This window comes from Suillus subaureus (genome assembly GCF_016647635.1).
Source record: "Suillus subaureus strain MN1 chromosome Unknown BJ212scaffold_58, whole genome shotgun sequence".
Taxonomy (NCBI): Eukaryota; Fungi; Basidiomycota; class Agaricomycetes; order Boletales; family Suillaceae; genus Suillus; species Suillus subaureus.
Window position 1 is genome coordinate 157,312 of NW_024538614.1, and position 23,027 is coordinate 180,338.

Here is a 23,027-nt window from a genome sequence, read left to right on the forward strand (position 1 = left end):
TATACAACTTGAAGTATCCATGGGCCACCCACAACTTGAACTCCTTTGGTATGATAATTAAAACTACCACAAGGTTGGTGCGCTGTCTAAGCTTTTAGATATTTCACAGACAGTCAATTAGGTACAGCCCAACAGCTTTCTGCGGCTTCATCAGCGTCCAACGACTTTATCATGAGCTCTCGTCCACACACCGCCGTTGTCGCTAACGCGAAGATTTTCCCGGTGTTTGCAAACAGGCTCGCATCACACGACATCGACGAGTATATAAATACTGCGAATAAGCTGAAGAACTGGTTGGGTTCCGAGAAAGCGTACTATCCCGACGCTCTACGTAATGTAAGTGTTAGAATCCTGAATCAGCTCGACAGAAGCGAGACTCAATACTTACTTTTGACTCCTAACATTAGATCGTTTTGCTCCTTGAGGTATGTGATTGTATCGCTCCTTGCTTTATTTGTTCATCTTGTATTCGACAGATTGCCTATCAGACCTTCACGAAAAAGTTTTTCCAAACGGAATCGTCAGCAGTAGCCGTGATGGACATATATCAGGCTTTAATTCAGGCCGTGATTCCTTTCTTGAAGTTTTTCACTGAGGAGGACCTGCAACGTACGTGTTGAATCTTGCTAAGTGTCCCACTGTGTCGAATGTGTTCTGTAGTCCGACTCCAAGACTTGATCCAAAGTTCCTATGAGATTTCGACTAAAACCGTATATCCTGTCCAGGCTGAAGGCGAAGCTACAGCAGAATACAAGTACGCGGGCATTTATTAAATCTGAGCATCAGTGTTATGGTCTTGTTTAGGGATGCTACTTCAGTGATCACGACTGCCCAAGATACGACTCCAAGTGCGCAACTAATGTTTCCTAGTGCTGCACAAGTGGAGTCAGTCCAATCACCTGTAAGGTGTGCACACACTGTTTATTCATGATCTGACATATCAAATCATAGACTACAATGCACATTTCGACCACGTCTATACCCTGCTCAGATATTCGCATGGACCCCCCGGCTAGTGCCTCCATCCCGAGAACCCTTCCAAAACCGCAGCCAAAACGCCAATCTGTGGCATCTTCACTATCTGAGCACCTCAAACTCCGTGACCTCGAATGTTTCAAGGCACAGCATCCGCCTGTGGCCACTCCTCATTCAAAGCCTTCAAGTCCTGCTGCTCCACCCGGTGCGCTTAAGTTTTCAAACGATGTGACAGAGTCGCCTGCAGAGAAAATACGGCCATCTCGCATGCCAGGGAGGATACCTCCACGACCGGCATCCAGTGAACCGACGACAGCAAACGAGCCTGCAGCTCCTGAGAATGCTGTTGATCTGACGAGTACCTCGCCTTCCACCGAGATTTCAGTACCTACAGATGCCAAAGAACTCAACGAAAAAGAAATCGTATCAGCTATAGCTGATGTTGTCATGAACGACCCACAAACGGAAAATATGCCTCTAGGTTCAGAAACACTCCTCTTGGGTACGTTAGGAAACGTCGCCCCTGAGCTCACTATGCCGTCGCCGGAACCAAATACAGATTCCCCAGCTCTAAGGCAGCCACCTGCGATGTCCTCAGATGTGGATGTAGGAGGCCATGGAGACGAAATATCGTTACCTCCGGTAGATAATGCCCGTCTGCAAGTCCCTTGTGCGAGATTTGGAGGGGAGATGGCTGTGATGATGTTTCGGGAAGGACTCGAGTCACCTCGCGGGACGATCAACATTACTTTCGATCTCGATCATACACTCTATCTCCAAATTGCTCGGTGGGCTAAGCGCAAGTTGTCACCAATGTATGTGTCATTTTCTTACCTTTAACCACATATTCAACGGTTTACAGAAATCTGGAACAAAGCGTTTGTGTGTCGTTCGCTTGCTATCATCTCCCTAGTCTCTTGCCCAATCCACCAGAAGATGATCAACCGCCTCCGTTAGAGAAACTTACGATGGATTTGCAATGCTCGTGGCCTACATCTGGAGACCTTTCACTACAGACAAAGCGGGACGGGAAGGATGTTATCATTCCACTAGCTCCACCCATTTTCGTGAGTGTTACCACATATACTTGCAAAATACACTGAAATCAAAATAAACGTTTGGCAGGTTACTCCTGACAATTGCGTTGATATCTCTGCATTTATCAAAAGCGGACAAAATGCCTTTTCGGTGGTCCAACAGAGCGACATGTCAGACTACATGTTTATTCTCCACGCCCACCATCCCACGCCTGTGCAACTTAGCTATCTTGCTTCCTGCAGACAGAGGCGTGAGGATTGGGTGAAAATCACGCGTGCTTTTAGCATATCCGAACCAACGGAATCGTTATGGAGGCGATCGCAATCGTAGTCATAAGGGTTCGTCATAATGAATATTCTTGTAATCAACCCTCGAGCTTTGCAGTCCCATTGTGTATGTAGCACTTGTGCATTTCTGATCAGCTTATACTCTGTAGCATAGACAACCAATTAAATCCGTTTTGCGAAGCTTACTCGATGTAGCGCTACGAGGCATGATACATCCATTTGGTGAGTGACTCACGATTTGTCTTTTCGGAGGGATTTTTATCAATGGCCGCTACATACTTAGCAGGTCGATGTACGTCACTGTCGAGATGCAAGGAGGACCTTGAGAAATTATAATTACATAGATTGCCGTATCGTGGATCATTACTACTAGTATGTCCTTGACCGTCAACAATACTAGGACTCACTTGTTCTTATGTATCCCAGTGCCTAAATCCTGTCATCGTGTGCATGGTCTCTGTTCCGCCTGCCCTCACATCGATATCATTACTGCACGTTTTGCGGAGCTCACGCATGCTACATCGCGGTCATTGTAAGTGTACTTAAATAAGACACGTGCATACTTCGTGCTATATTTGGTGCGGCATTATACGCGGCAATAAGCGGTTACTCATGATATCATGAATCTTCTCTTCCGTACTAGGCTCGGGATCAGCCCGGCTTACGCTATATATCGCCCTCAAAGACGTACGTCATAATTCCTCCATGCATATGCATCGTGCCTCGGAAGCGCAGTCAGTGACAATTACCGACTTACAATACTCGCTTCGGCGCAATGGTACATCCTGCCCTCGCAAAAACCCAATGATGTTGAGCCCTGGTATGCCGCTCATAAATTGTTTTCAGACTTCCGTGTTGCGCAAAGCTTTTGTAGTCCGTCACGGTACTAGGCCAGTGAGGCCACGAGCGTACATGCAATCGTCCAACGATTCATTGAATCATATACTATATACCGGGGCCCCTAGAAGTCTCCCTTAAGCCGACTCGAATGATCTCTGGGATCTTTCTACTTCGCTCGACAACCACACCACGTTCTGAACTTCGCGCCGTACTTCAAGCCTTCAATTTGCGGGGTCCTGGCTCAATTAGTAAATAATCATCCAACCATTCGTCCACAACGTTGAGAACTTGGCATCATATCTCAGGGTCCTGATTCGATTGGTTAAACCATTCGCGAACTAGTGCGTCCCTGGACTGTCTGGCTATAATACTGTGACATGGTCTGCAACGTTTCAATGTTGCTACAGTTTTTCAGGACGATGTCGCCGCTTCTGCCCATCTCCCTGGATAGTGATGAACCCAAAAGACTCTCTCTTACCCGCAAACTGGTTTTGTTGGTTATGTTCTGTCTTACTCAATTTATGGACACCCTGAATATCTCGGCTCTCTTATCTGCAATCCCTGCACTCGAGGCGTCTATGGGTATGACTGAAATTCAATCCACTTGGGTGTTTAGTGGGTTCCGATTAACTTTTTCATCATTCCTGCTTATCGTGCGTGTCCATCCGTAAATCCTGACTCATACTTTGACGCATTGTTTCAGAGTGGCCGTCTCAGTGACGTATACAACCCAAGTTAGTAATACGCTACTCACACTTGACGTACGTGCTGAATGGCTTGCAGAAACTGTATTCATTGGAGGAGTGTCCACTCTTGGTGTCCTCTCGCTATGCGCAGGGTTTGTTTACTCCACAGTTCCTATCCTTATTCTCAGAGCAATCACAGGAATAGGTGATCATTCTTGTTGGCGTGTCGGTTCTGACTGACGAAAGCCGCTTCTTAGCTTCTGCGATGACGATTCCCTCTGCCCTAAAACTCCTGGTCAAGGTATTTCCAGATCCGCTCGAACAAGCTCGGGCAGTAGGGTTCTTCGCAGGCTGCGGTGCGGTAGCAAACAGTGAGCATCCCGCATATCGTAAGACGGCCCTCATGGTTCTTTTACATAGTGGGCGGTCTTGTGGTCGGTGCAATGTTCGTTCAGTGGGCGTCTTACCATTGGGTATTCTGGTTTGTGGCATGTGTGGCTTTCCCGGTGGCTCTGATTTGTGTTTTCATGATACCATCACAAATCGGGGAGACTATAAGCAATCATAAGCCTAAAGGGGCGAAATGGAAATCTCTTGATTTAGTCGGCGTTGGTATTTTGACCGGTACAAAATCTTTCTGTATATTCCTCTTTGTGTCGCTCATGAGCCTTGATAGTTGCCTTCGTCTTATTGATCTTTGCCGTGACATCCGGTTCCACTGATGGTTGGAAATCTCCGGTTGTGTTGGCCCTCCTGATCATTTCAATCATAATGATAATTGGGTTTTTCTACTGGGAAACACTTTTGCCTGCGGACCAAGCTGTCATGTATGTCAACAGAAATCCTGGCGTCAACCGTCGGCTTATCTTGTACCAGACCACCACGGACGTGGTTCTATAACAATTTCTCTGTTCTGTTCGCCATTGCACTTTTGCCATCCTTCTGGTGGAGTGGGGTTATGTTTATTTTCAGCATCATGTGGCAAAATGTGTTTCATTGGTCAGTGATGTCGACGGCCGTCCACATGTAAGGTGTTCGCTGTCACTTTATATCGCCAACCATCAACACTCTTTGCTCTCTAGGTTACCACTTGGTATCGTAGCCTTCGCTGCGAGCTGCACTGGATCACTTTCTCGCATCTACAGCCCGAAGTGGATTATTCTTACCGGTCTATCATTGTGCATGATCGCCACCTTGTTGCTAGCGCTCGGTGGGGGGAAGCCAGAAAACTATTGGCCGTATGTGTTCCCAGCATTCGTACTTGGCAGCGCCGGAGTCATGGTGGCTTTTTCACATACGAAGTAAGTCCCAAATAGTAGCGGCCTCCTGAACACGGTTTATTTGTTTCATAGTATTGCTATCTTCCAAGCTGCGCCTTCATCCATGTCCGGCACAGTTGGTGCCATGTTCAACGGCGCGCTTCAATTTGGATCCGCAATTGGCCTCGCTGCTATAACCTCGATAGAGACATCTGTGGAGGCCACTCACGGAGGTTCGCATGAGTACGCTGGAAGAGCTGCGTCGTTTTGGTTCCTTCTTGGAATTGTTGCTCTTCAATCCATTTCGATATCGATCTTTTACGACCGCAGTACGGACCACAAACCCCAACCAAAGTATGACAACGCTATGCATTCTACATCACACAGCACGACGGATTGCGGTGAAAAGCTCGGCGATAGGAATGTGACCACCGCAACTGAAGTAAACTAAAGTGTATATTTCTTTGGACGACTTTCCCAGACGTATTTTCGATTACGCACTACTACTTTCCGAGGTTTGGGGACATTTCACTCATAGTGTACTTATATGCATGAATATCTTCATCACAAATGGGGACTTGACGATTCTTACTGCTTATTGGTCGCAGAACAGAGGTGGATTCGGCAATTGGTAGCGGCTTGTGTTGGCTGTTCTGGACTCCTTCAATTATAATATATCATCATCGCCCATGCCGGACCTACCGCATCTATCCCGCGCTGGATTGCAACCCTCGAACGCGGCGGCTCGGTGTTAGTTGCCGATTCACACATAGGGAATGAAGATCAATTGCTTGTGGCAAGTTGAACGCTTGTCTGGTCTCGCTTGTTGCATGTTGACTCCGGCGACAAGCCCTGCTTGGTAGTTCCCTCGGGATAGATTGGGATGCGATGAGTATGTGGACTTTGTGATACAGGAGCTTGAACTTAGCCTTCAGCTCGGGATCAACGGCTGTCTCCCAATGGGCCGATGGGTCAACGTCAATGACGCGTCGATAAAGCCAAAAACACGATAATCTCAACGCCTACCTCGACGCTCGGCCTACCGTGAACCACATCGATTTTATTCTCATCCTCCAGGGTAGGTCCAAACAGGAGCAACTTGTTATATGTGTCCGAGAGCTTAGTGAGGATGTCGAACGTTTCTCCGCTCTGGCTGGGATCTTAAAAGTTACGGTGAACGCGTTTGAATCTTGTCTCACCTCAAGTTAACCGGCTCTTCAGCATGTTACACCCCAAAGAATTCCGAACTAAATTTCTAGAGACCCACTAGATGTCATTATCGCGATTATGGCCTACAGATGTGTTACGGCCACGGAATAATGGGTACAAATAGGGTTGAAGCTAGGCGCTTCGAAGTTTGATTTAGAATCGATTTAGAAAACGCGTTAAACGTTAACGCGGACGCGTCAATTATTCTCACGACTCATTACTTCACGTCTTCCATGACATCCACGAGAGCCAAGGACTTCCTCACCAAAGAGCTATTTATTAAGAAAAATGTGGTACGAAGGACGTGCACCCTCAACGTCTAATATCGACGCGATTATCTTTGCCAGGTCACATTCCGGTCCTTGAGTCGCGAGCTCGGTATTCACGTCAATGACGCCAAGAAGTAAGACATTCTAATAACTTCGTATTGAATGGAGTGCTACATATATGCAGTGAGCTTGCCGCGTATCTAGCGGAAACAGCAAACACCGACACATCATCATTCGCGACGTACATGGTCTCTGGTCAGATCGCTCCACTGCACAACAATGGAAGCCTTGATGCAATGGACGTCATTCACGATGATGACAATGCATACCAATCTGTAATGCGCTCGAAGATAGTTCTGGTAGACTGTGATGGTCTGCAACGTCCGTGTTGTTTACTCTTCTACGCGCCCTGATGCTAATGAGAGCGGTGTGCCACAGGCGCGAAAGCTCAATTCTCTCGTATACATTCCGTGTATATATACGGCTTGTCTCCCTCGGTCTTACGTGTAGGTGTTTCATGCAAGGGCTGACCAAGCACACTCATGTTTGGGCAGGACGCTGGTTTGATTTGCCAACCGACGGTCAGTGTCCGGAATACAGACACAAAGGGCAATCCTGCGCTCAATGGGAAAATAATCGGTGAACATGTGAAGGTCGTTCTCGAATATTTTAATACTTCCTCGTGATCTCATAATGACACAGACCAGGAAAGGACTACCCAAAAATGTCTCTGCCGCATCATCATCAAAGACAACCTTGGATGCGCGGAAGCCAGTCGTCCCCCAACCATCTATTTTACCGCGAAAAGTAGAGCAGACGACAGCCAAGGGTAAGCAGAACGAAGTGTCAAAAGACAAGGAGCATGCAAAACCACTTGTTAGAACGAAAGAACAAACCAAGCCGACTGGCAAATTAGATTGGAGTAAGGGCAAGAATAAGGAGCAGGAGGCCACATCAGGAGCACGCGTCAAGGACAAGGCCAAACCTCAACCTAGACAGGATACTAAAATTTCGTCGCCATCGGCAAAGTTGGCTGATAAAGCGTCGGGCAATAGTGATGCGGGTCTGCAATCGATGAAGCAGCCCATCTCAAAGGTACCTGCAGTCGAACCAAAGGTACGTTGGCAATATTGTTTCTAGGGAGGTCCATGATCAATCGTTACTCGACTCCAGCGAGCTGTTAAGCGTAAATCACCTGATCCATCAGACTCGGATGTAGACGTTGAAGACAAGCCAACGCTCAAAGACAGGAACGTAATGCCAATGAGTAATGCAAGAGTGAAAAAGGGTGTCGTGGTGTCGGACGACGACGACAAGGAAGTCCCGAGCAAGTCACACAAAAAAATCACTCGGTCGACTTCAGATTCCGAGAGGAGCCTTGCAGCAATGATGGATATTGATGATGGTCTGTTGTTACGGACTATGCCTAATGGCATGCTAATCAACCAGCAGATCAAGTTGTCAGGGCATCTCGCTTGTCCTCTCGTCGCCCCGATGATGTGGTAGATGATACTGGTGACGAGGTCGACCAAACTGACGTTGACGCTCTGATATCTAGCCTCGGCGAGGAAGAGGAGGAGGATGTCAAGCCGCAGGCTAAGAAGAGGAAATCTAAGAAGGTAGTCCCCGTCGGGCGCAACGGTTTGAAGAAACGTCGCGTCTTAAAAAGCCGCACCACCACCGATGCCAAAGGCTACATGCGTATGTTTACGATCCCCCAAGTGATAAATGCGCCGTTCTTATGACGGTTTCCCAGAAACGGAAGATCATTCTTCGTATGAATCCGCCAGCGAAGAGGAAGCTGTGCCCGCGGAAGTGAAGAGGAAATCTAGGAAAGTGGTCCCTGTCGGGCGCAACGGTTTGAAGAAACTTCGTACCGTGAAAAATCGCACCACTACTGATGCCAAAGGCTATACCCGTATGTTCATCATTCCAAAGTGATAAACGCAATATTTCTCATCAGGTTTTCCCAGACACGGAAGAATACTCTTCGTATGAATCCGTCAATGAAGATGAAGATGAAGCTATGGAAGTTGCGCCCAAGGATGTAAGAAAGTCCAAAGGCAAGAAAAAGGCAGAACCGAAGTTGAAGGATGAGGCAGGGGACAAACCGGTGCAGGCTAATTCAAAGATCAAGGAGACGAACTCCTTACGCGGGACTAAATCCAAGGCTGGGAGAGCACCGAAACGCGGTGGTCTTTTGAATTTCTTTGGACCCGACAAGAAATAGCGGCCAGGTTACACTAGGGAGCAGGCAATGTAACTATGATTTTGGCTGTTCAAATAGGATACAAGTACTCCTCGGATTATTATTTCGAGGTGGGGAAACCTGGTAACGGTTCAGTGGTCTAATGGTTATGATTTCTGTCTCACACACAGAAGGTTCTGAGTTCGATCCTCAGCTGAACCACTTTTTGCAGTTGCTTGGTACAATTCGGTCCTTACATATCAAGATATCTGGGTGATAGAGGTGCGATACTCGCAAACGGGCGGACACCGCAAGCATAAGTACGGATAAGATCGTAAACTCCTAAGGCGTGAGCTTCCCTATAAATATTTAGCTCTACCACCAGACAACCCCTTTCATGATTCTCCTTCCGGTTCTAACTACTTTCGCTTTCAAAACCTCACTATCTGCTCCAAAATCTGCTCCCACTTCTACGATGCCGCTCGGATGTTTGATTCTGACAAACTCACAATCCTCCACCTTCCCGAGACGCATTGACTCAGTCAAATCCCAAGCTAACGTGCCCTCGACTTTCGCAGCAACACCAAGACACAGACCCACTGTCATGGGTACGGCTTTATGCAAGATGCCCATCGAGAAGACATGAATACCAATGTCATGATCTGTGTTACACGACGGCGACAGCACTGCAATTTTTGGCTGGGCTTGCGAATTTGGATCAAGGCCCATCTTAATCGCACCTGCCCGTCTGATATACTCCATCAATTCCCGCGAATTAGGGGCTGAAAAATCAATGAGGGACGAGGGGCGAAGAACGCGACATAAGTCTGCATGTGTTACAAACACTGTGGGATTTGTGGCGTCGACGAGGGAGACTGGGATTTCTTGGTCGTGCGTGTTCACGGAGTCAAGTGGCTTCCCTGTAGGAAGTAGTTTGCCAGTGCGCGCACCTGCTGGGGAGATAAATTCGAGGGTGATTTGTGAAGCCTTTCCCGGGACCCCTGCTATTGTGGTCTGTGGCAGGTCTAGTTTGGGCTGTAGGCTACCGCCAGCAAAGGTCACGGGAAATGTAGTATCAATTGTTTTATTTGTATTCGTGTTATGAGCTCGAATGGTAGTGGTGGTTCCGGATAGAGCGCAAGGATCTCGGGAACAAAATCCTTCATCCATGGCGAATACACCAACCATGCTGGAAAGGTTTCCACAATTTCCAGAGAAGTCGACGGTGGTATCACGGATTCCCACTTGGACAAAGGTGTACTCGGCGTCAATGCCTTGCGCCTGCTGTTCCACAGAGGCTGAGCCAACGACACATATTTTGGACAGGCTTGATATACCACCGCCCATGCCATTGATCTGGAGACCATTGGCTGTGTCCGGGGAGCCCATAATCCCTAGGAAAATGGGGCCCCATTGAGATTGGTCTTCCGGAAGATGAGCCCTGTTCAGGAATATGCCTTTCGATGTTCCTCCACGGAGGAAGGTGGCTGGGATGGGGTTGAGAGTGGTAAATGTCCTATGTAGGTGATGCGACTTGGGCGAAAGACGAATGGTGGAGGGCAGCATATCTACAAGACGTGACACTGAGACTTTGGCTATTAAGTCTTAAAGCTTAAAGATCTAATCTAAAGGCTACACTTGGTCCTATGATGATTCCTATCTGGATCTGACCACGTAAGTACTTGTGCTGACTAATTTGTCTAGAATGGTTGATCTCAATCGGTTTGAACTAACCCTGCAGCACACTCATTTTTCTTTCGTAGGAGCGGCTGGGTTCACTTTAATTAGTGAGAAGGAATAGGTCTCCCAATGGTTTTTGCAGGTAGCCTTAGGGCGAATAGCGTGTCTTGCGCTAAACAATTACGCTCAAGTCACTCCCGAGCATTACACAAGACCGCTCCACGATTATCACAGAGCTTGGGTACTCAGATTGCTGCCAGGTTAGCTAGCCCAAGACATTTTTCGACATCTCTCGTTACCCCTGCTCGCTCATCTCCTCTTCTATCCTCCCCGCGCTGGTCAGGCAATAACAAGCCCACCTCTCCAGCATCGTCAGAACCCGAGAATGACACGGCAGGATCGAGTAGCCAGTCTGTCAAGCTTGATGGCGCAGATGACGAAAGTCCAGCAGGCTCATCCGCCCAGTCATCATCCCCACCGTCTTCTTCCTCTGGTGGAGATAATGGCGACGGTTCCGATCCACCACCACCATCTCCACAACCGACACCCACTCCCAGCTCAATAGCTAAACAATCCGTACCAGAAGTCTATCCCCAGGTTCTTGCTCTCCCAATTGCACGACGTCCCCTCTTTCCCGGCTTTTACAAGGCTGTTGTCGTTCGCAATCCAGCTGTCGTTGCTGCTATCAAGGAGATGATGAAGCGAGGTCAACCCTATCTCGGTGCTTTCTTGCTAAAGGACGAGCATACGGATAGCGATGTCATTACGGATATTAATTCGGTTCATCCGGTCGGTGTCTTTGCTCAGATTACTAGCGTGTTTGCTGCGAACAGTGGTACTGGTGACGACAAGGAAGAGGGTCTCACTGCTGTTTTGTATCCACACCGTAGAATCAAGATAACGGAACTAATCAAGGCTGGTGAACATACTAGTACTGCTAAAGTGCAGGAAGAGACGCAAACGGTTACCCCTCCTCCCACACCAACTGAAGGTGATGTCGCGAACATATCACAAGGTATGTCTCTCACAACTCATTGCAATAAGTAATTCACCGTCCTTCTCAGGTCCTGTTCAAACCTCATTTCTGCACAAGCATGCTATCTCCATCGTTCAGGTAGACAACCTCGTAACACAACCATACAATAAAGACGACCAGTACATTCGTGCCTTTATGTCTGAAATTGTTTCTGTCTTCAAGGACATCGCCCAGCTTAACCCTCTCTTCCGCGACCAAATTACCAACTTCTCTATCAACCAGGTTGCGTCCAATGTCTTTGACGAGCCCGACAAGCTCGCAGACTTTGCAGCCGCTGTATCCTCTGGTGAGGTCGGAGAACTTCAAGACGTGCTTGAGAGTCTCGTTGTCGACGACCGTCTCCGCAAGGCCCTCCTCGTTCTCAAGAAAGAGCTTATTAATGCTCAGCTCCAGAGTAAACTCTCACGCGACGTGGATAGCAAGATTGCGAAGCGTCAACGCGAGTACTACCTGATGGAGCAGCTCAAGGGGATCAAAAAGGAGCTCGGTATGGAATCAGACGGGAAAGACAAGCTTATTGAAAAATTCAAGGAGCGTGCCACCTCGTTGAAGATGCCAGAGGGCGTTCGAAAGGTCTTTGACGAGGAACTCAACAAATTGATGGGACTGGAACCTGCTGCTTCGGAGGCGAATGTGACGCGCAATTACCTCGAATGGCTTACTCAAGTGCACAATTTGTCATCTTTCATTTTTTGTACTGACGCTTGTGTTACAGATACCATGGGGCCAGCACACACCTGAGAACTACTCCATCACACACGCTCAGAAAGTTCTTGACGAAGACCATTATGGTCTGAAAGACGTTAAAGACCGCATACTGGAATTTCTTGCTGTGGGTAAGCTTCGGGGAACAGTCCAAGGCAAGATCATCTGCCTTGTTGGGCCTCCCGGCGTTGGCAAGACATCTATTGGTAAATCAATCGCCCGCGCGCTTAACAGACAATTCTTCCGCTTCTCGGTCGGTGGCTTAACGGATGTAGCAGAGATCAAGGGCCACCGGAGGACGTATGTTGGTGCGCTTCCTGGAAAGATCATCCAAGCGCTGAAGAGGGTAGGGACGGAAAATCCGTTGGTCTTGATTGATGAGGTGGATAAGATCGGGAGAGGCATCAATGGTGATCCTGCTAGCGCGCTGCTTGAGATGTTGGACCCTGAACAGAACAACGGATTCTTGGATCACTAGTGAGTGTTTTCCATCACTTCGCTTCTGCATGACGTATATTCATCCTTCTTAGCATGGATGTTCCCGTCGATTTGTCCCGCGTTCTGTTCGTCTGCACAGGTGAGTTGCCGAGAGAATATCTCGTGTCGCTCGTACTTACACTTCATATTTTTCAGCCAACAATCTTGACACGATCCCAGCACCTCTCCTCGACCGCATGGAGGTCCTTGAAGTCAGCGGATATGTCTCCGAGGAGAAATGCGTTATTGCAGAAAAGTATCTCGGACCACAGGCAAAGGAAGCGTCAGGCTTGAAGAACACCGACATTGTCCTCGAACCCTCTACCGTTGATGTGCTCATCAAGTATTACTGCCGAGAGAGTGGCGTGCGGAATCTGAAGAAGCATATTGACAAGGTGGGGATTGCGCTAATACTATGTGCATGGCTCACGGGTGCTGTAGATTTACCGGAAGGCTGCACTGAAACTCATCCTCGACCTTGGCGAAACCGTCTTCCCTGAACCATTTCCAGCTACGGCTGCCAGTACACCTGCTCCCTCGAGTGCTGCCGATCCTCAGCCCAAGACTGTTGAGTCTCAAGAACCACCTGCCAACGAGCCTAATAAGGTCGCATCAGAGGAAAGTACACGCAATGAATCTAGCGACCACAAAATTGTGACAACACAGGAACGCAAGCCACTACAGATTCCTGATGATGTTCACGTTCGCATCACACCAGAGAACCTGAAAGACTACGTTGGTCCGCCTGTCTATCACAAAGACAGGATGTACGTGTCTCCTCCACCTCCAGGTGTCAGCACTGGTCTAGGATACTTGGGCAATGGGTCGGGTGCTGTCATGCCCGTCGAAGCTACTGTTTGTTTGTTTTCTACGATTGGATGCAGATTATGCTCATGATTCTTCACAGAGCATGCCTGGTAAGGGTGGATTGCAGTTGACTGGTAAACTCGGCGAAGTTATTCGCGAGAGTGCGCAGATTGGGCTTAGTTGGGTCAAGGCTCACGCATACGAGCTTGGCATCACTAAGACGCCCGAGGAACAATTCCTCACGGACCGTGATATCCACGTTCACATGCCTGAGGGCAGTATTGGAAAAGAAGGTCCCAGTGCTGGGACTGCTATCTTATCGGCCTTTGTGTCTCTCTTTACCAAGACGAAGATCCATCCAGACATCGGTACGTTGTATTGTTGTATTTATTTCCAGCGGCTCACCTTTTTATTCATCAGCCATGACTGGCGAGATATCGCTCGTCGGCCAAGTGCTTCCTGTCGGTGGTCTTAAGGAGAAGATCTTAGCTGCTCATCGTGCAGGTATAAAGACCATTCTAGCGCCCGCAGCGAACCGCGCCGACATCGAAGAGAACGTCCCAGAAAGTGTCAAGACAGGAATCCGCTTCGTATATGTCGAAGATGTACGGGAAGTCCTGCACGAAGTTTTTCGAGGTCAAGATATTGTTGAGCGGTGGAAGGATACGTTATCGTTATAGTCTGGTTCTGCTACATCATTACTTATTCTATCTCGTTCGATCGATCGACAAGAAGTCGATTGATTGATTGATTGCCTTTCTATCTGATTGCACACTTGCATAACTAGACTTACTTTTACCTATCCGCACAGTATACTGCAATGGCTGTATTTTACACAATAAACCCAACTCATGATCTCATGGCGCGGTTTTTCTTTTGGTGGTGGTTGTATGCGCTTGTTTTGTGTTGCACTTGACCAACTTGGTTTGCGGCACTGAGAATTCCATGTGTTCATCCCACTCTGACAGCCCGATATCGCTGGTTGTTTGCACTGTGCAGCGCGTGAAGCACACCTTATCTTCTGCTCGCTAGTGTCCGCTTTCTCATGGAACTCCGAAGGAACATCTATTTGTCTGTTTAAGTGATGTCATGTGCGCCGCCGCTGGAGAAGGGCTGTAAACTGTGCGTCCCCATATCTTTTCTTCATAGGAGTGATGATAAAAGTTTTGGTTCCATCCACGGCAGGAGCTACAGATTGTGCCAGAGTGACTCGAGTCTCCATTGACATGAGTGTATGACGTACACCGAATATTGCAACTAAGGAAATGCTGCGCGTTCTTAGCAGGCTCATGCATCACATCCTTCAGCGTACTTTCAGCGCTGGCAGCTGGAGAAGGACTCCATCGGTCGATTCGGAGAATACTTATCTCTAGTCGTGGTCTAAAGTTAGATATATGCTTCTCCCGAATTTAGCTCCTTATCGGTTCCTTGAGGTCTTGCCCATATAATACAAGTTCGTTGCCGTCAACATTTCATTTTCCACTTGGAAGGTCTCTGCTTTGCTTTACATCATGCACGACATTGATGATTCCGTAGTGCCTGGATCAGTCTACCTTGTCGACGTCCAGGAGAAAACGACGGTAGTGCACGCAGAAAATGACAGTGCCATTGTACTCAGTCCGACGCCTTCAAGTGATATTAACGATCCTCTGAACTGGAGTAGAGGCCGGAAACTTTTGCAGATCGTCTGCGTGATGATATGTGTGTCTCAAGAACTGATATATGATCATGTGTTGGACTCTTACTCAGTCTATAGACACAAGCGCTATCGGCATCGGGACGACTGTGCTGTACTCCATCTTGCAGCCTATTTCCAATGATACGGGGATACCTCTTGCAACGCTTAATGCGGGCACCGGATACAGTAGGCTTGTCTCTACATTTATTCTCATATTTATATTCAACGGTGTCATTGTTGTTATGAAAAGTGTTTCTTTGTAGGTCGTCATCATTGTCCCTCATGATCGGGTTTAGATGACGTCGGAATACCAGTCTTAGGCTGGGGAGCGTTGATAAATCAACCGCTCGCTCTTACCTTTGGAAAGCGTGGTATATACCTGATTTCAGTCCTTGGCAACACTGTAAGAGTCTGACGGCGAGACATTAACGACTTAAAGGTTAACTAATGTTTGGCAGGCTCTCTGTCTATTAACACCGTACATCAAGACGGAAGGCCAGTGGTATGCAGCGCATTTTATAGCTAAATGCCACTCATTGATCATTTACCACCAGGATCGCCAGCAAAATCGTACAGGGTTATCTCTGCACTCCTGTCGAGAGTCTGTGCGAAGTCAGCATTGCAGATGTGGTAAGCACACCAAGATCTCTGCTTATTCAAATAAGCCTACTTCACCTAATAGTTCTTTGCGCATGAGCGTGGAACGTATATTGGAATTTACACGCTCTTCCTGTTTGGGTCGGTCTTGAGTGTATAGACTTTGACTTGCACTGACCTCCCGAGTAGGTCAAACTACTTTGCACCACTCATCGCTGGCGTGCGTACCAAATTGCACATCGGTTTCTAAATCTTATCCTAACTTTTGACCAAGTTCATATATGATGGCCAAGGATGGCATTGGGTGATGTACTGGGCTGCGATCATAAACTTCGGTTCCCTCATAGTGTTGTTTTTCTTTATGGAAGAGGTGCGTCGCATGTGATTAGTACTGATCATTGCTTATACCTAAGTGTAGACAAACTTCGTACGCAATACAAGTGAAGCGACAGAAGCCGTGCGCTTCAGCGCCAAACCAGGTGCTGAGAAAGGCGACAAGGAGTCAACTACTTCATCCCCTGTCCCTTCTTGGGATTTGACAGGCATACCTAAAACATATTCGCAGCGGCTCGCTTTATTTGGTGGGCGCTATGCGTCAAACAAGCTGCTGTTCACGATGACGTACCGTCCTGTAATTCTGCTGCGCTTCCCTGTCATTTTCTGGTAAGCCATCCGTTGGAAATGCAGAAAATGCAAATTGACTTCTTCAATAGGGCAGGGTTTCAGTATGGAACGTGTCTCGTGTGGTATAACGTCCTGAATGCCACTTGTTCATTGATCCTCAGCGAACAACCCTATAACTTCAGAGCGAGCTTTGTCGGATTGACCTACCTCGGCCCTTTGATTGGCATGTTTCTGGGGTAAATTTCTCTTAAGTTGCCCTCGTAATATCCTCTGACATTGGTGCAGGACATTCTATAGCGGGTGGGTGGGTGACCGGTTTGCTGTGAGATATGCTCGTCGAACGCGTGGGATTCGAGAGCCAGAGCATCGCCTTTGGCTCATGGTTGTTTCGCTTCTTTTATGTCCAGCTTCTCTCATCCTCTGGGGAGTTGGTGCGTCCAAGGGCATTAGCTGGGTTGGCCTCGTCTTTGGCATGGGCATCATTTCTTGCTCAACCGGTATTGGCTCTTCACTCTCTATAAACTACGCCCTGGATTCATACAAAGATATGAGTGGGGAGGTAATGATGGCTGTCATCCTTGTTCGCGTAAGTACGCCAACTTGTCACTCTTCACACTTATACTGAATATGAGTTTTCTTGAATGTAGAATACCCTTTCGTTTGCTATTGTAAGTCGAGACATTTACTTCACCTTAACATTTTGACGCGTGTTCTTGCAGGGATATGGGATCACCCCTTGGCTTCACATGGGTTACCAGAACACGTTTATATCCGCAGGCTTTGTCGGGCTTGCTATTACAATGACTTTCCTCATTGTTATCAAGTGGGGAAAGAGCTGGCGAATAGCGAGTCGTAAAAGGTATTGGGGATATGTTGCTGATGGTACTCTCGGGCATTAGACACATTAACAAGCTGATTTTCAAAATGTCCAACGTCATCCGCACACGAGAAAGAAAGTTGTTATATGTTTCATACGATCTATCAAAATTTCAAGACCCCTGTGAGGAACTGGCATGTCGAGACGTTACTTTTTATATGCAGGTGAATGTATGGATGTGCTTACTAATATCCCTGGCACTTCAACAAGGCATCTTTACCTTAGAAGCCAATATTGAAGCTTAGCATACATCCGAGTCAACGCAGGAGTTGACTGGCTCGTCTCGAAGTAGAGTTGTACCATTGTCAACACCTGGGATCAGCCAAACGATACAGCAGACCAGCCAATTTCAGGTGTTTCTACATCTCCCATGTAGCTAGTAAGGTGTCTCGAATTTCCATTAGACTAACTGTCATCGCTTTAACTTCCAGTGTCAGAACCGCAACATTGCCCCTAATATCCTGTGTGGTGCTACTAATGTCCTGCGCAGTGCTACTCATGTCCCGCACGAGGATACAAGTACGATTGTTGTTGATGTCCTGGAGCAGTTTGTTGATGGCATCCCCCTGTGCAAAAACTTTATCTTTCATGTCAGAGACTCATCGGGTGTTAGGACTTCCGTTAAGTGACCTCGATTGCGTGTCCCGATCTGGCAGCGATCGAAAATGGCGCGCACCTGTCACCGAACAAGATATTTCACAGCAAGGCATGTAAACACTCCCTCGGTACTTCGACCATCCCTTAAACCCACGTCCCAGCTTCAGGAACCCCCGTGAATTGCAATGGATCCATAGTGCTAGGCTATTGGTGGATAGCGACATGTTGAGAGATCACGTCTGATTTTCCGGATTTACCTTCTCCGTCAATCCATACCGTCGCATTGTCTACGCTTAGGCGTGCCACTCGTTATTCGCCTGAATTGAATGCATTCTGGTTCCAAGGGTCATCAGGTACGAACAATGGGAATGCATCCGATTTTGACACTCCCCAATACCTGCAATTCAGCGTGCCCTTACCTCCCCTAACATTATTTTTCTTCTAAATTCGAATCGCGGGCCTGCTCCGCAAGCGCAACTGTCTTTCCCTGCACAAAAGCATGCTTTATTTGGAGCAGCAAGGCGTGTATAAATTTTTCGATCAGTGCACTGGGAAATATGGATCCAGGGAGCAGACGTGGATTCAGAGGAGCGTGTCACTATATGTACGTCTACGAGCATTCTGACATCAAAGTAGACTCGTCACCGTTTCATATGTCAGTAACGTCAATACAAATGATTCGATGTTCTGAGTGAAACGAGGCGTTTAAATAATAAAGGCGGGGACTCGGGGGTTCATGAATTCAGACGTAGTGCACTGAAGGACAATTGTAAATGGTGATTGCAAAGCCAGCGTGATACGCATGTCTATCAGCTTGAAGAAGGTCATAGAGTACACCAACATCATAGATAAATGACTACACTAGTATCCATCTCCTCATGACCCCAGGTGATTGATAACTGCTTGCAGTATCCTGCGCGTAAAAATGAGAACACCGGATGCTTGAGAAGAGTCATCACATACATGAAGACTAAGATGAAGGACCTCTGTAGATATCGAGTGTGAACTTTACCACACGTTCAAAGACTGCGGTGCTCTGTCCGACCTCGGACACCTGAAGAAAAAAGGAGGTCCCAGTCGAGTCTCTGTGTTGGGTTAACTGCCGTAGCATTCTGATAACGTCGTCTCCTTGATGATAGTCGAACAAACGACTGGAGACACGCCGCCCACTTTGCTCCCATTCAAAGTCGAACTTGAGTCCGGGGAAACCATCTTTCGGGGAGTCTTGGACTTTCTTCTGAAGTGAAAGATTGGCACTAACTTTGAGCGGACCATTGCCTGCACCAATCAGTAACTTGCATGGGTAGGTGAAAGCGGTCACTCACTTGACAGCTCGCTATCGAGTATTGCTGAAACAGTGACAGCACAAATCGGATTAGGGTTATCGCGGTCAGCAATGGCTGCAAATGAGAACTCGACGATTCTGGATCCCCAAGCAGCATTAATAACCTTCCCCTCAATTCTGGCGTGCCGTTGATCAGCAGCAAGAGCCGCTGCTTGAACCTTGGAAAACCACGTCTTGCTTGTAGCCCAGCTCCACATGTCTGAATGGAGAGTCGCCGTTGCTGACAGCCCTGCACCTTGCTCGAGAAGGTATATGACAACATCATCTTCCAGACATTTATCAAGAGCAATATGTAGTACCGTTCTGGCGGTCCAGTCCTGCAAAGATAGATTACAAGACGGTTCAACGAGGGCTTTTAGGACGGGTAGCAATTCGGTGGTGCCATTGTGTGAGAGGAAATCGTGGATAGGGGTAGAACCGTCGACTGTGAAATTGACATCCGCACCGCGTTGACGAAATTTGCGAATAGATTCGTGCGACAGGTCTTGCATCAACATCAAAACAGCTGTGTGCAGGATGTCATCAGGTAGGTTGACCTCTGTTTGTGACAGCAAGAAATCTACGGCGACGTCACTTCCAATCACAGCTGCCCACGAAATTGGAGCATAGGAGCCGTCACAATGGAAAACCTCTGGTTTGATGGAAGAAAGCTTGTTGAGATCAACGCCCAGCTTCAGGAGAACATTGAGACAGTCGGGGTTCTTGGTCATGGCGAAAATCAAGGGAGAACCCCAACCAGGGGCAACATCCTCGTCCAGTAGATCGGGGTGCTGCTTGATGATGAATTCGACCATCCACGGCTTTCCGTGCTGAAGCGGGATGCATAGAAGTGATGGCAAAGTCATAGCAAAACCAAACCACCTATCACAACTAGGTAGGTAACCCGGAAAACTATCTTGAGTCGCAAGAACACAATGTTTCTTGGTATTTTGACGAAACTCCGAATTTAGCCGTGACAGGGCGGTCATAATGCAAGGATCCTCCTCCGAAACATGTTTAAGATGCTGCCATCCTTGAACTGCATAGCTAAGCAACAGATGGTCTTCGCTGACATCCGCAGCATCAGCTGAGTTTTCGCCTATACAAGCATCAATTTCTTAGCTCATATACGTGAAAGATGGTAACGCACAATTTACGCAGACCTCATCCACGAAGTCGCACAATACATACGTAATCAAAAGCTCGCAGATCCGTGCGTGCATGTCTGAAGTCGATTTGAAGACGTTATTAGGGCGATTGATCAAGTATTCCTGGTTGCGCAGTGCATCAGCGGACGAGTAGGATGTCGGAATTTAATACATCATACTTTGACGCTATAATGAGATAGAGCGACGACACCAGTTTTCTCATCGTAGGTCACAAGGCTTCCACACACGGCCACGATGTCCAAAGGGTCCATCACACCAAGGTTTGGATTGAGTTTTGATTTTCCGACTTCAATCATCATCGCTTCGTTGAGCTGATCAAGCGTCAATGGGGTGAACGCGCCGGCCAGCCAAAGTAAGCAATTCTGAGCGATTTTATCGTCGCTTCGTCCTCTTTGTTTGATGGTCTGGATAATCCTATCATACGTCTCGTAAAGTCCAGCCGGAAGGTTATCGAGGGCTTCCTTGATATCGACAAGTCTTTTGCAAGCCACGATTTCGTCTAGTTGACACTGAACCCAGCGAAACCTATGCATGATCATACTACGATGAATTTCTGAGGAGCGAGCGGAAATTGCTTTACTTACATGCCCTCGGCCTTTTCTAACAATTTCTTCAAAATTGTGTTCTTCAGCTCATCGGGTAGGCATGACAAACGTGTTTGATTCTCCAGCTGCTCACTAATGTGAACCAGAATATCTCTCATTTGTCCTGCCTCGTCTGTCAGCGATATGGTGGGGAGAGCATTGAAGGCATTGTGTATGTGTGACTCGCTTCTACTGGTGACGAAAAGTCGTAGTGGTGCATCTTTGGCAAGGGTTACAAGATGTCCCACGAGGTCGGGGTAGTCCTTGCATTCGTCCAAGGCGTCAATCACGAGGACTGGTCGGCTAACTAGTGTAGACACTTCAACCAGAAGCTTTCGTAGAGATTCCAGATCTGTGGGATGTGGTTCTGCATTATGTTGTTGCTGCCAGAGGTTTCGCAGAGAAACAAGATCCCCTTGCAGCCCTGGCTTGCTTATCTTGGTGACCCAGTCTACTTCAGACTGTTGGAGAAATTGAACCACCAAGGAGCGCACAACTGCAACTGCGCTTGTCATCTGGTTGTCTCGAAAGTTGCAGTAGAAAAAAGCGAGCGTCTGTTGCTCTGCTTCACCGCTATTCTGAACTTCGTTGATAATGGAGGAACTGCACGTTTAGAAATTAATCTGAGCTGTCTAAAGACCCTCTGAGTCCGAACTCACGCAAGGATTGTTTTTCCATGTCCAGCTGTCGCGAGTGTCAGTGTCCTGCAATCAGTGATGAATGTAATATAACTCACCCTGCCCATTCAACCATAGGAATGCGCGATCGGATTTGTTCCAGGCCACATACTGATCAGTGTCGAAAATCCAACGACCGGTGTTGGGGTTGCGCTGGCGACAGGAGGCGTTGTGCTTCTCAATACAAGACACAGGGTTCATCCATTGAAGGAATTTTCGACGTCTCTGGGCTATAGAACCTTGTATTAATTCCTGGACTCCACGGTCGACTTCCTTGAGCGTGATCCTGGCGCTGTTGGATTAGCACTAGCATTCATCACGAGCAAATCAACTTACCGTGAGTCTATTGCTAGAACTGTTGTGATATCGCCATAAAAGCTTTTCAGTCTCTCAACAATCGTTGCTGCTTTCTCTTCCTTGAATGGCCACATCAATCTGGATATCTTGCCTATTTTTCTGTTCTCCTGCTTGTCTCGTAGAAGTTTCTTCAGTTCTTCGTGTAACTTCGTGATTGGTCCATTTTCGGCCATCAGTCTTGAAAGTACATCGCGGAGATTATTTGGAAGAGAGGAATCGTTCTGAATCTCTTTGACTGCGGTCAGGACTCCAAGGATTGAATTGAGCTGGTTAAGCAGAGTCTGGCAGGATGAGTCAGCATTGCGGACGGAAGAAATGTATCCATACACAAGAGCTGAAGTTTGCGCTATCGTTTGAATGAGTGTAATAATGGTCACGCCGGCGGTGATGGGATCCATCTTGACAGTAGAGGACATAACCCTGGCACGGTCGCCTTAAATCGAGGGTGTTATGAGCACCCTCCCAGGCGGCCCTCAGGCGTGGGAACGGCCTTCCCCTTCAGGGTTTTTTTTTCGTCTCCCCCACGGTCCCTCGCGGCCTTCCTGGACGGCCGCCCGCAGGTCCCCCCCCCCCCCTTGGAGAAAATACGGCTTCGTGGCCTTCCAGGACGGCCGCCAATGGAGGGCAGTCCATTTTTCCCACGGCCCCCCCTTCCCACCAGGGTTTCAGTTCCCACGCTCCCACGAGGAAACCCCCGGCTCGCGGCCTTCCAGGATGGCCGCCTGTGGGGGGGGGGGCCGTCCATCTTCCCCATGGCCCCTCAGATTTTGGTTCCCCCATGCTCCAGGGGAGGAAACACCAGCTTGCGGCCTTCCAGGACGGCCGCCCATCTTCCCCTTGGCCCTTCTCGGACTGACTCCCTTTCTGACTGTCTGAGACTGTCACCCACATGGCATGAAGGTCGAAATCCGCCAGACTGCCACTTCCACCCCCATGCCTCTCGAATGGGCGCTCGTTGAAAAAATGACCCCCAGTCGCGGCGGCGCTCTGGGACTGCCGTGGATGAGATAAAATGAATGTCCCCCCCACTTCTGTTGTAAAAACGACCCTGGCCCACCATGTGTGGCAGTCCAAGAATGCCGTGGCA

General features: G+C 48.1%; 10 protein-coding genes and 1 non-coding gene across 11 annotated transcripts; 9 read left to right on the forward strand and 2 right to left on the reverse strand.

Moving 5' to 3' along the window:
* The first annotated feature begins 34 nt into the window (after positions 1-34).
* Positions 35-2,308, forward strand: BJ212DRAFT_899118 (uncharacterized protein). Its single transcript, XM_041344301.1, has 7 exons — positions 35-336; positions 408-425; positions 477-609; positions 661-754; positions 805-901; positions 952-1,790; positions 1,838-2,308. Exons 1-7 carry the CDS (start codon positions 172-174, stop codon positions 2,076-2,078), a joined length of 1,587 nt encoding a protein of 528 aa, XP_041186946.1. The 5' UTR covers positions 35-171; the 3' UTR covers positions 2,079-2,308.
* On the forward strand, positions 1,953-2,351 carry BJ212DRAFT_1394125 (uncharacterized protein). The gene has a single exon (XM_041337135.1). It carries the CDS (start codon positions 2,182-2,184, stop codon positions 2,341-2,343), a length of 162 nt encoding a protein of 53 aa, XP_041186947.1. The 5' UTR covers positions 1,953-2,181; the 3' UTR covers positions 2,344-2,351.
* A 570-nt stretch (positions 2,352-2,921) lies between these two features.
* BJ212DRAFT_899420 (uncharacterized protein) lies at positions 2,922-3,398 on the forward strand. The gene has a single exon (XM_041344302.1). It carries the CDS (start codon positions 3,006-3,008, stop codon positions 3,276-3,278), a length of 273 nt encoding a protein of 90 aa, XP_041186948.1. The 5' UTR covers positions 2,922-3,005; the 3' UTR covers positions 3,279-3,398.
* Positions 3,399-3,559: 161 nt separating this feature from the next.
* BJ212DRAFT_1284375 (major facilitator superfamily-domain-containing protein) lies at positions 3,560-5,536 on the forward strand (the record flags this gene model as incomplete). The annotated part of the gene is made up of 9 exons (XM_041331816.1): positions 3,560-3,793; positions 3,844-3,874; positions 3,924-4,031; positions 4,084-4,197; positions 4,247-4,450; positions 4,503-4,653; positions 4,703-4,852; positions 4,909-5,127; positions 5,179-5,536. The coding sequence occupies 9 exons, from the start codon at positions 3,560-3,562 to the stop codon at positions 5,534-5,536; spliced, it is 1,569 nt and encodes a 522-aa protein (XP_041186949.1).
* A 991-nt stretch (positions 5,537-6,527) lies between these two features.
* BJ212DRAFT_1486713 (DNA polymerase subunit Cdc27-domain-containing protein) lies at positions 6,528-8,793 on the forward strand (the record flags this gene model as incomplete). The annotated part of the gene is made up of 10 exons (XM_041341155.1): positions 6,528-6,587; positions 6,642-6,697; positions 6,748-6,944; positions 7,002-7,069; positions 7,118-7,216; positions 7,266-7,679; positions 7,737-7,968; positions 8,016-8,264; positions 8,320-8,481; positions 8,537-8,793. The coding sequence occupies 10 exons, from the start codon at positions 6,528-6,530 to the stop codon at positions 8,791-8,793; spliced, it is 1,794 nt and encodes a 597-aa protein (XP_041186950.1).
* Positions 8,794-8,900: 107 nt separating this feature from the next.
* Positions 8,901-8,973, forward strand: BJ212DRAFT_t128. Its single transcript has one exon. It is a non-coding gene; the product is annotated as a tRNA-Val (tRNA).
* Positions 8,947-10,398, reverse strand: BJ212DRAFT_1394129 (PrpF protein). The gene has a single exon (XM_041337136.1). It carries the CDS (start codon positions 10,315-10,317, stop codon positions 9,127-9,129), a length of 1,191 nt encoding a protein of 396 aa, XP_041186951.1. The 5' UTR covers positions 10,318-10,398; the 3' UTR covers positions 8,947-9,126.
* Positions 10,399-10,560: 162 nt separating this feature from the next.
* BJ212DRAFT_1284406 (Lon protease C-terminal proteolytic domain-containing protein) lies at positions 10,561-14,136 on the forward strand (the record flags this gene model as incomplete). Its single annotated transcript, XM_041331819.1, has 8 exons — positions 10,561-11,446; positions 11,496-12,133; positions 12,183-12,649; positions 12,703-12,749; positions 12,806-13,044; positions 13,091-13,504; positions 13,557-13,824; positions 13,877-14,136. 8 exons carry the CDS (start codon positions 10,561-10,563, stop codon positions 14,134-14,136), a joined length of 3,219 nt encoding a protein of 1,072 aa, XP_041186952.1.
* Positions 14,137-14,859: 723 nt separating this feature from the next.
* BJ212DRAFT_899582 (major facilitator superfamily domain-containing protein) lies at positions 14,860-17,428 on the forward strand. Its single transcript, XM_041344303.1, has 14 exons — positions 14,860-15,157; positions 15,213-15,320; positions 15,385-15,393; positions 15,449-15,537; positions 15,593-15,636; positions 15,689-15,764; positions 15,817-15,872; positions 15,921-15,951; positions 16,006-16,101; positions 16,150-16,394; positions 16,445-16,591; positions 16,641-16,941; positions 17,003-17,023; positions 17,075-17,428. Exons 1-14 carry the CDS (start codon positions 14,968-14,970, stop codon positions 17,252-17,254), a joined length of 1,593 nt encoding a protein of 530 aa, XP_041186953.1. The 5' UTR covers positions 14,860-14,967; the 3' UTR covers positions 17,255-17,428.
* A 302-nt stretch (positions 17,429-17,730) lies between these two features.
* Positions 17,731-18,185, forward strand: BJ212DRAFT_1394144 (uncharacterized protein; the record flags this gene model as incomplete). The annotated part of the gene is made up of 2 exons (XM_041337137.1): positions 17,731-17,938; positions 17,991-18,185. Coding segments are annotated over 2 exons (226 nt in total), but the record flags the coding sequence as incomplete, so codon positions are not given.
* A 401-nt stretch (positions 18,186-18,586) lies between these two features.
* On the reverse strand, positions 18,587-22,441 carry BJ212DRAFT_1394146 (uncharacterized protein). Its single transcript, XM_041337138.1, has 8 exons — positions 21,920-22,441; positions 21,643-21,869; positions 21,566-21,590; positions 20,907-21,509; positions 20,481-20,847; positions 20,304-20,424; positions 19,155-20,252; positions 18,587-19,107 (listed from the first exon to the last, which is right to left on the reverse strand). The coding sequence occupies exons 1-8, from the start codon at positions 22,354-22,356 to the stop codon at positions 18,800-18,802; spliced, it is 3,186 nt and encodes a 1,061-aa protein (XP_041186955.1). The 5' UTR covers positions 22,357-22,441; the 3' UTR covers positions 18,587-18,799.
* Positions 22,442-23,027: the final 586 nt, after the last annotated feature.

What these genes read in the sequence shown, in the direction of transcription:
- BJ212DRAFT_1394125 (XM_041337135.1), top strand. Translation starts at nt 2,182, where the DNA reads ATGTCAGACTACATGTTTATTCTCCACGCCCACCATCCCACGCCTGTG.
- BJ212DRAFT_899582 (XM_041344303.1), top strand. Translation starts at nt 14,968, where the DNA reads ATGCACGACATTGATGATTCCGTAGTGCCTGGATCAGTCTACCTTGTC. An exon ending in AAGTCAGCATTGCAGATGTG is followed by an intron (nt 15,765 to 15,816) that starts GTAAGCACACCA and finishes TTCACCTAATAG; the next exon opens with TTCTTTGCGCATGAGCGTGG. An exon ending in ATACCCTTTCGTTTGCTATT is followed by an intron (nt 17,024 to 17,074) that starts GTAAGTCGAGAC and finishes GTGTTCTTGCAG; the next exon opens with GGATATGGGATCACCCCTTG.
- BJ212DRAFT_1394129 (XM_041337136.1), bottom strand. Translation starts at nt 10,317, where the DNA reads ATGCTGCCCTCCACCATTCGTCTTTCGCCCAAGTCGCATCACCTACAT.
- BJ212DRAFT_1394146 (XM_041337138.1), bottom strand. Translation starts at nt 22,356, where the DNA reads ATGTCCTCTACTGTCAAGATGGATCCCATCACCGCCGGCGTGACCATT. An exon ending in GTTCTAGCAATAGACTCACG is followed by an intron (nt 21,870 to 21,919) that starts GTAAGTTGATTT and finishes CAACAGCGCCAG; the next exon opens with GATCACGCTCAAGGAAGTCG. An exon ending in CCTATGGTTGAATGGGCAGG is followed by an intron (nt 21,591 to 21,642) that starts GTGAGTTATATT and finishes CACTCGCGACAG; the next exon opens with CTGGACATGGAAAAACAATC.
- BJ212DRAFT_899118 (XM_041344301.1), top strand. Translation starts at nt 172, where the DNA reads ATGAGCTCTCGTCCACACACCGCCGTTGTCGCTAACGCGAAGATTTTC. An exon ending in CACTGAGGAGGACCTGCAAC is followed by an intron (nt 610 to 660) that starts GTACGTGTTGAA and finishes TGTGTTCTGTAG; the next exon opens with TCCGACTCCAAGACTTGATC. An exon ending in GAAGCTACAGCAGAATACAA is followed by an intron (nt 755 to 804) that starts GTACGCGGGCAT and finishes GGTCTTGTTTAG; the next exon opens with GGATGCTACTTCAGTGATCA.
- BJ212DRAFT_899420 (XM_041344302.1), top strand. Translation starts at nt 3,006, where the DNA reads ATGCATATGCATCGTGCCTCGGAAGCGCAGTCAGTGACAATTACCGAC.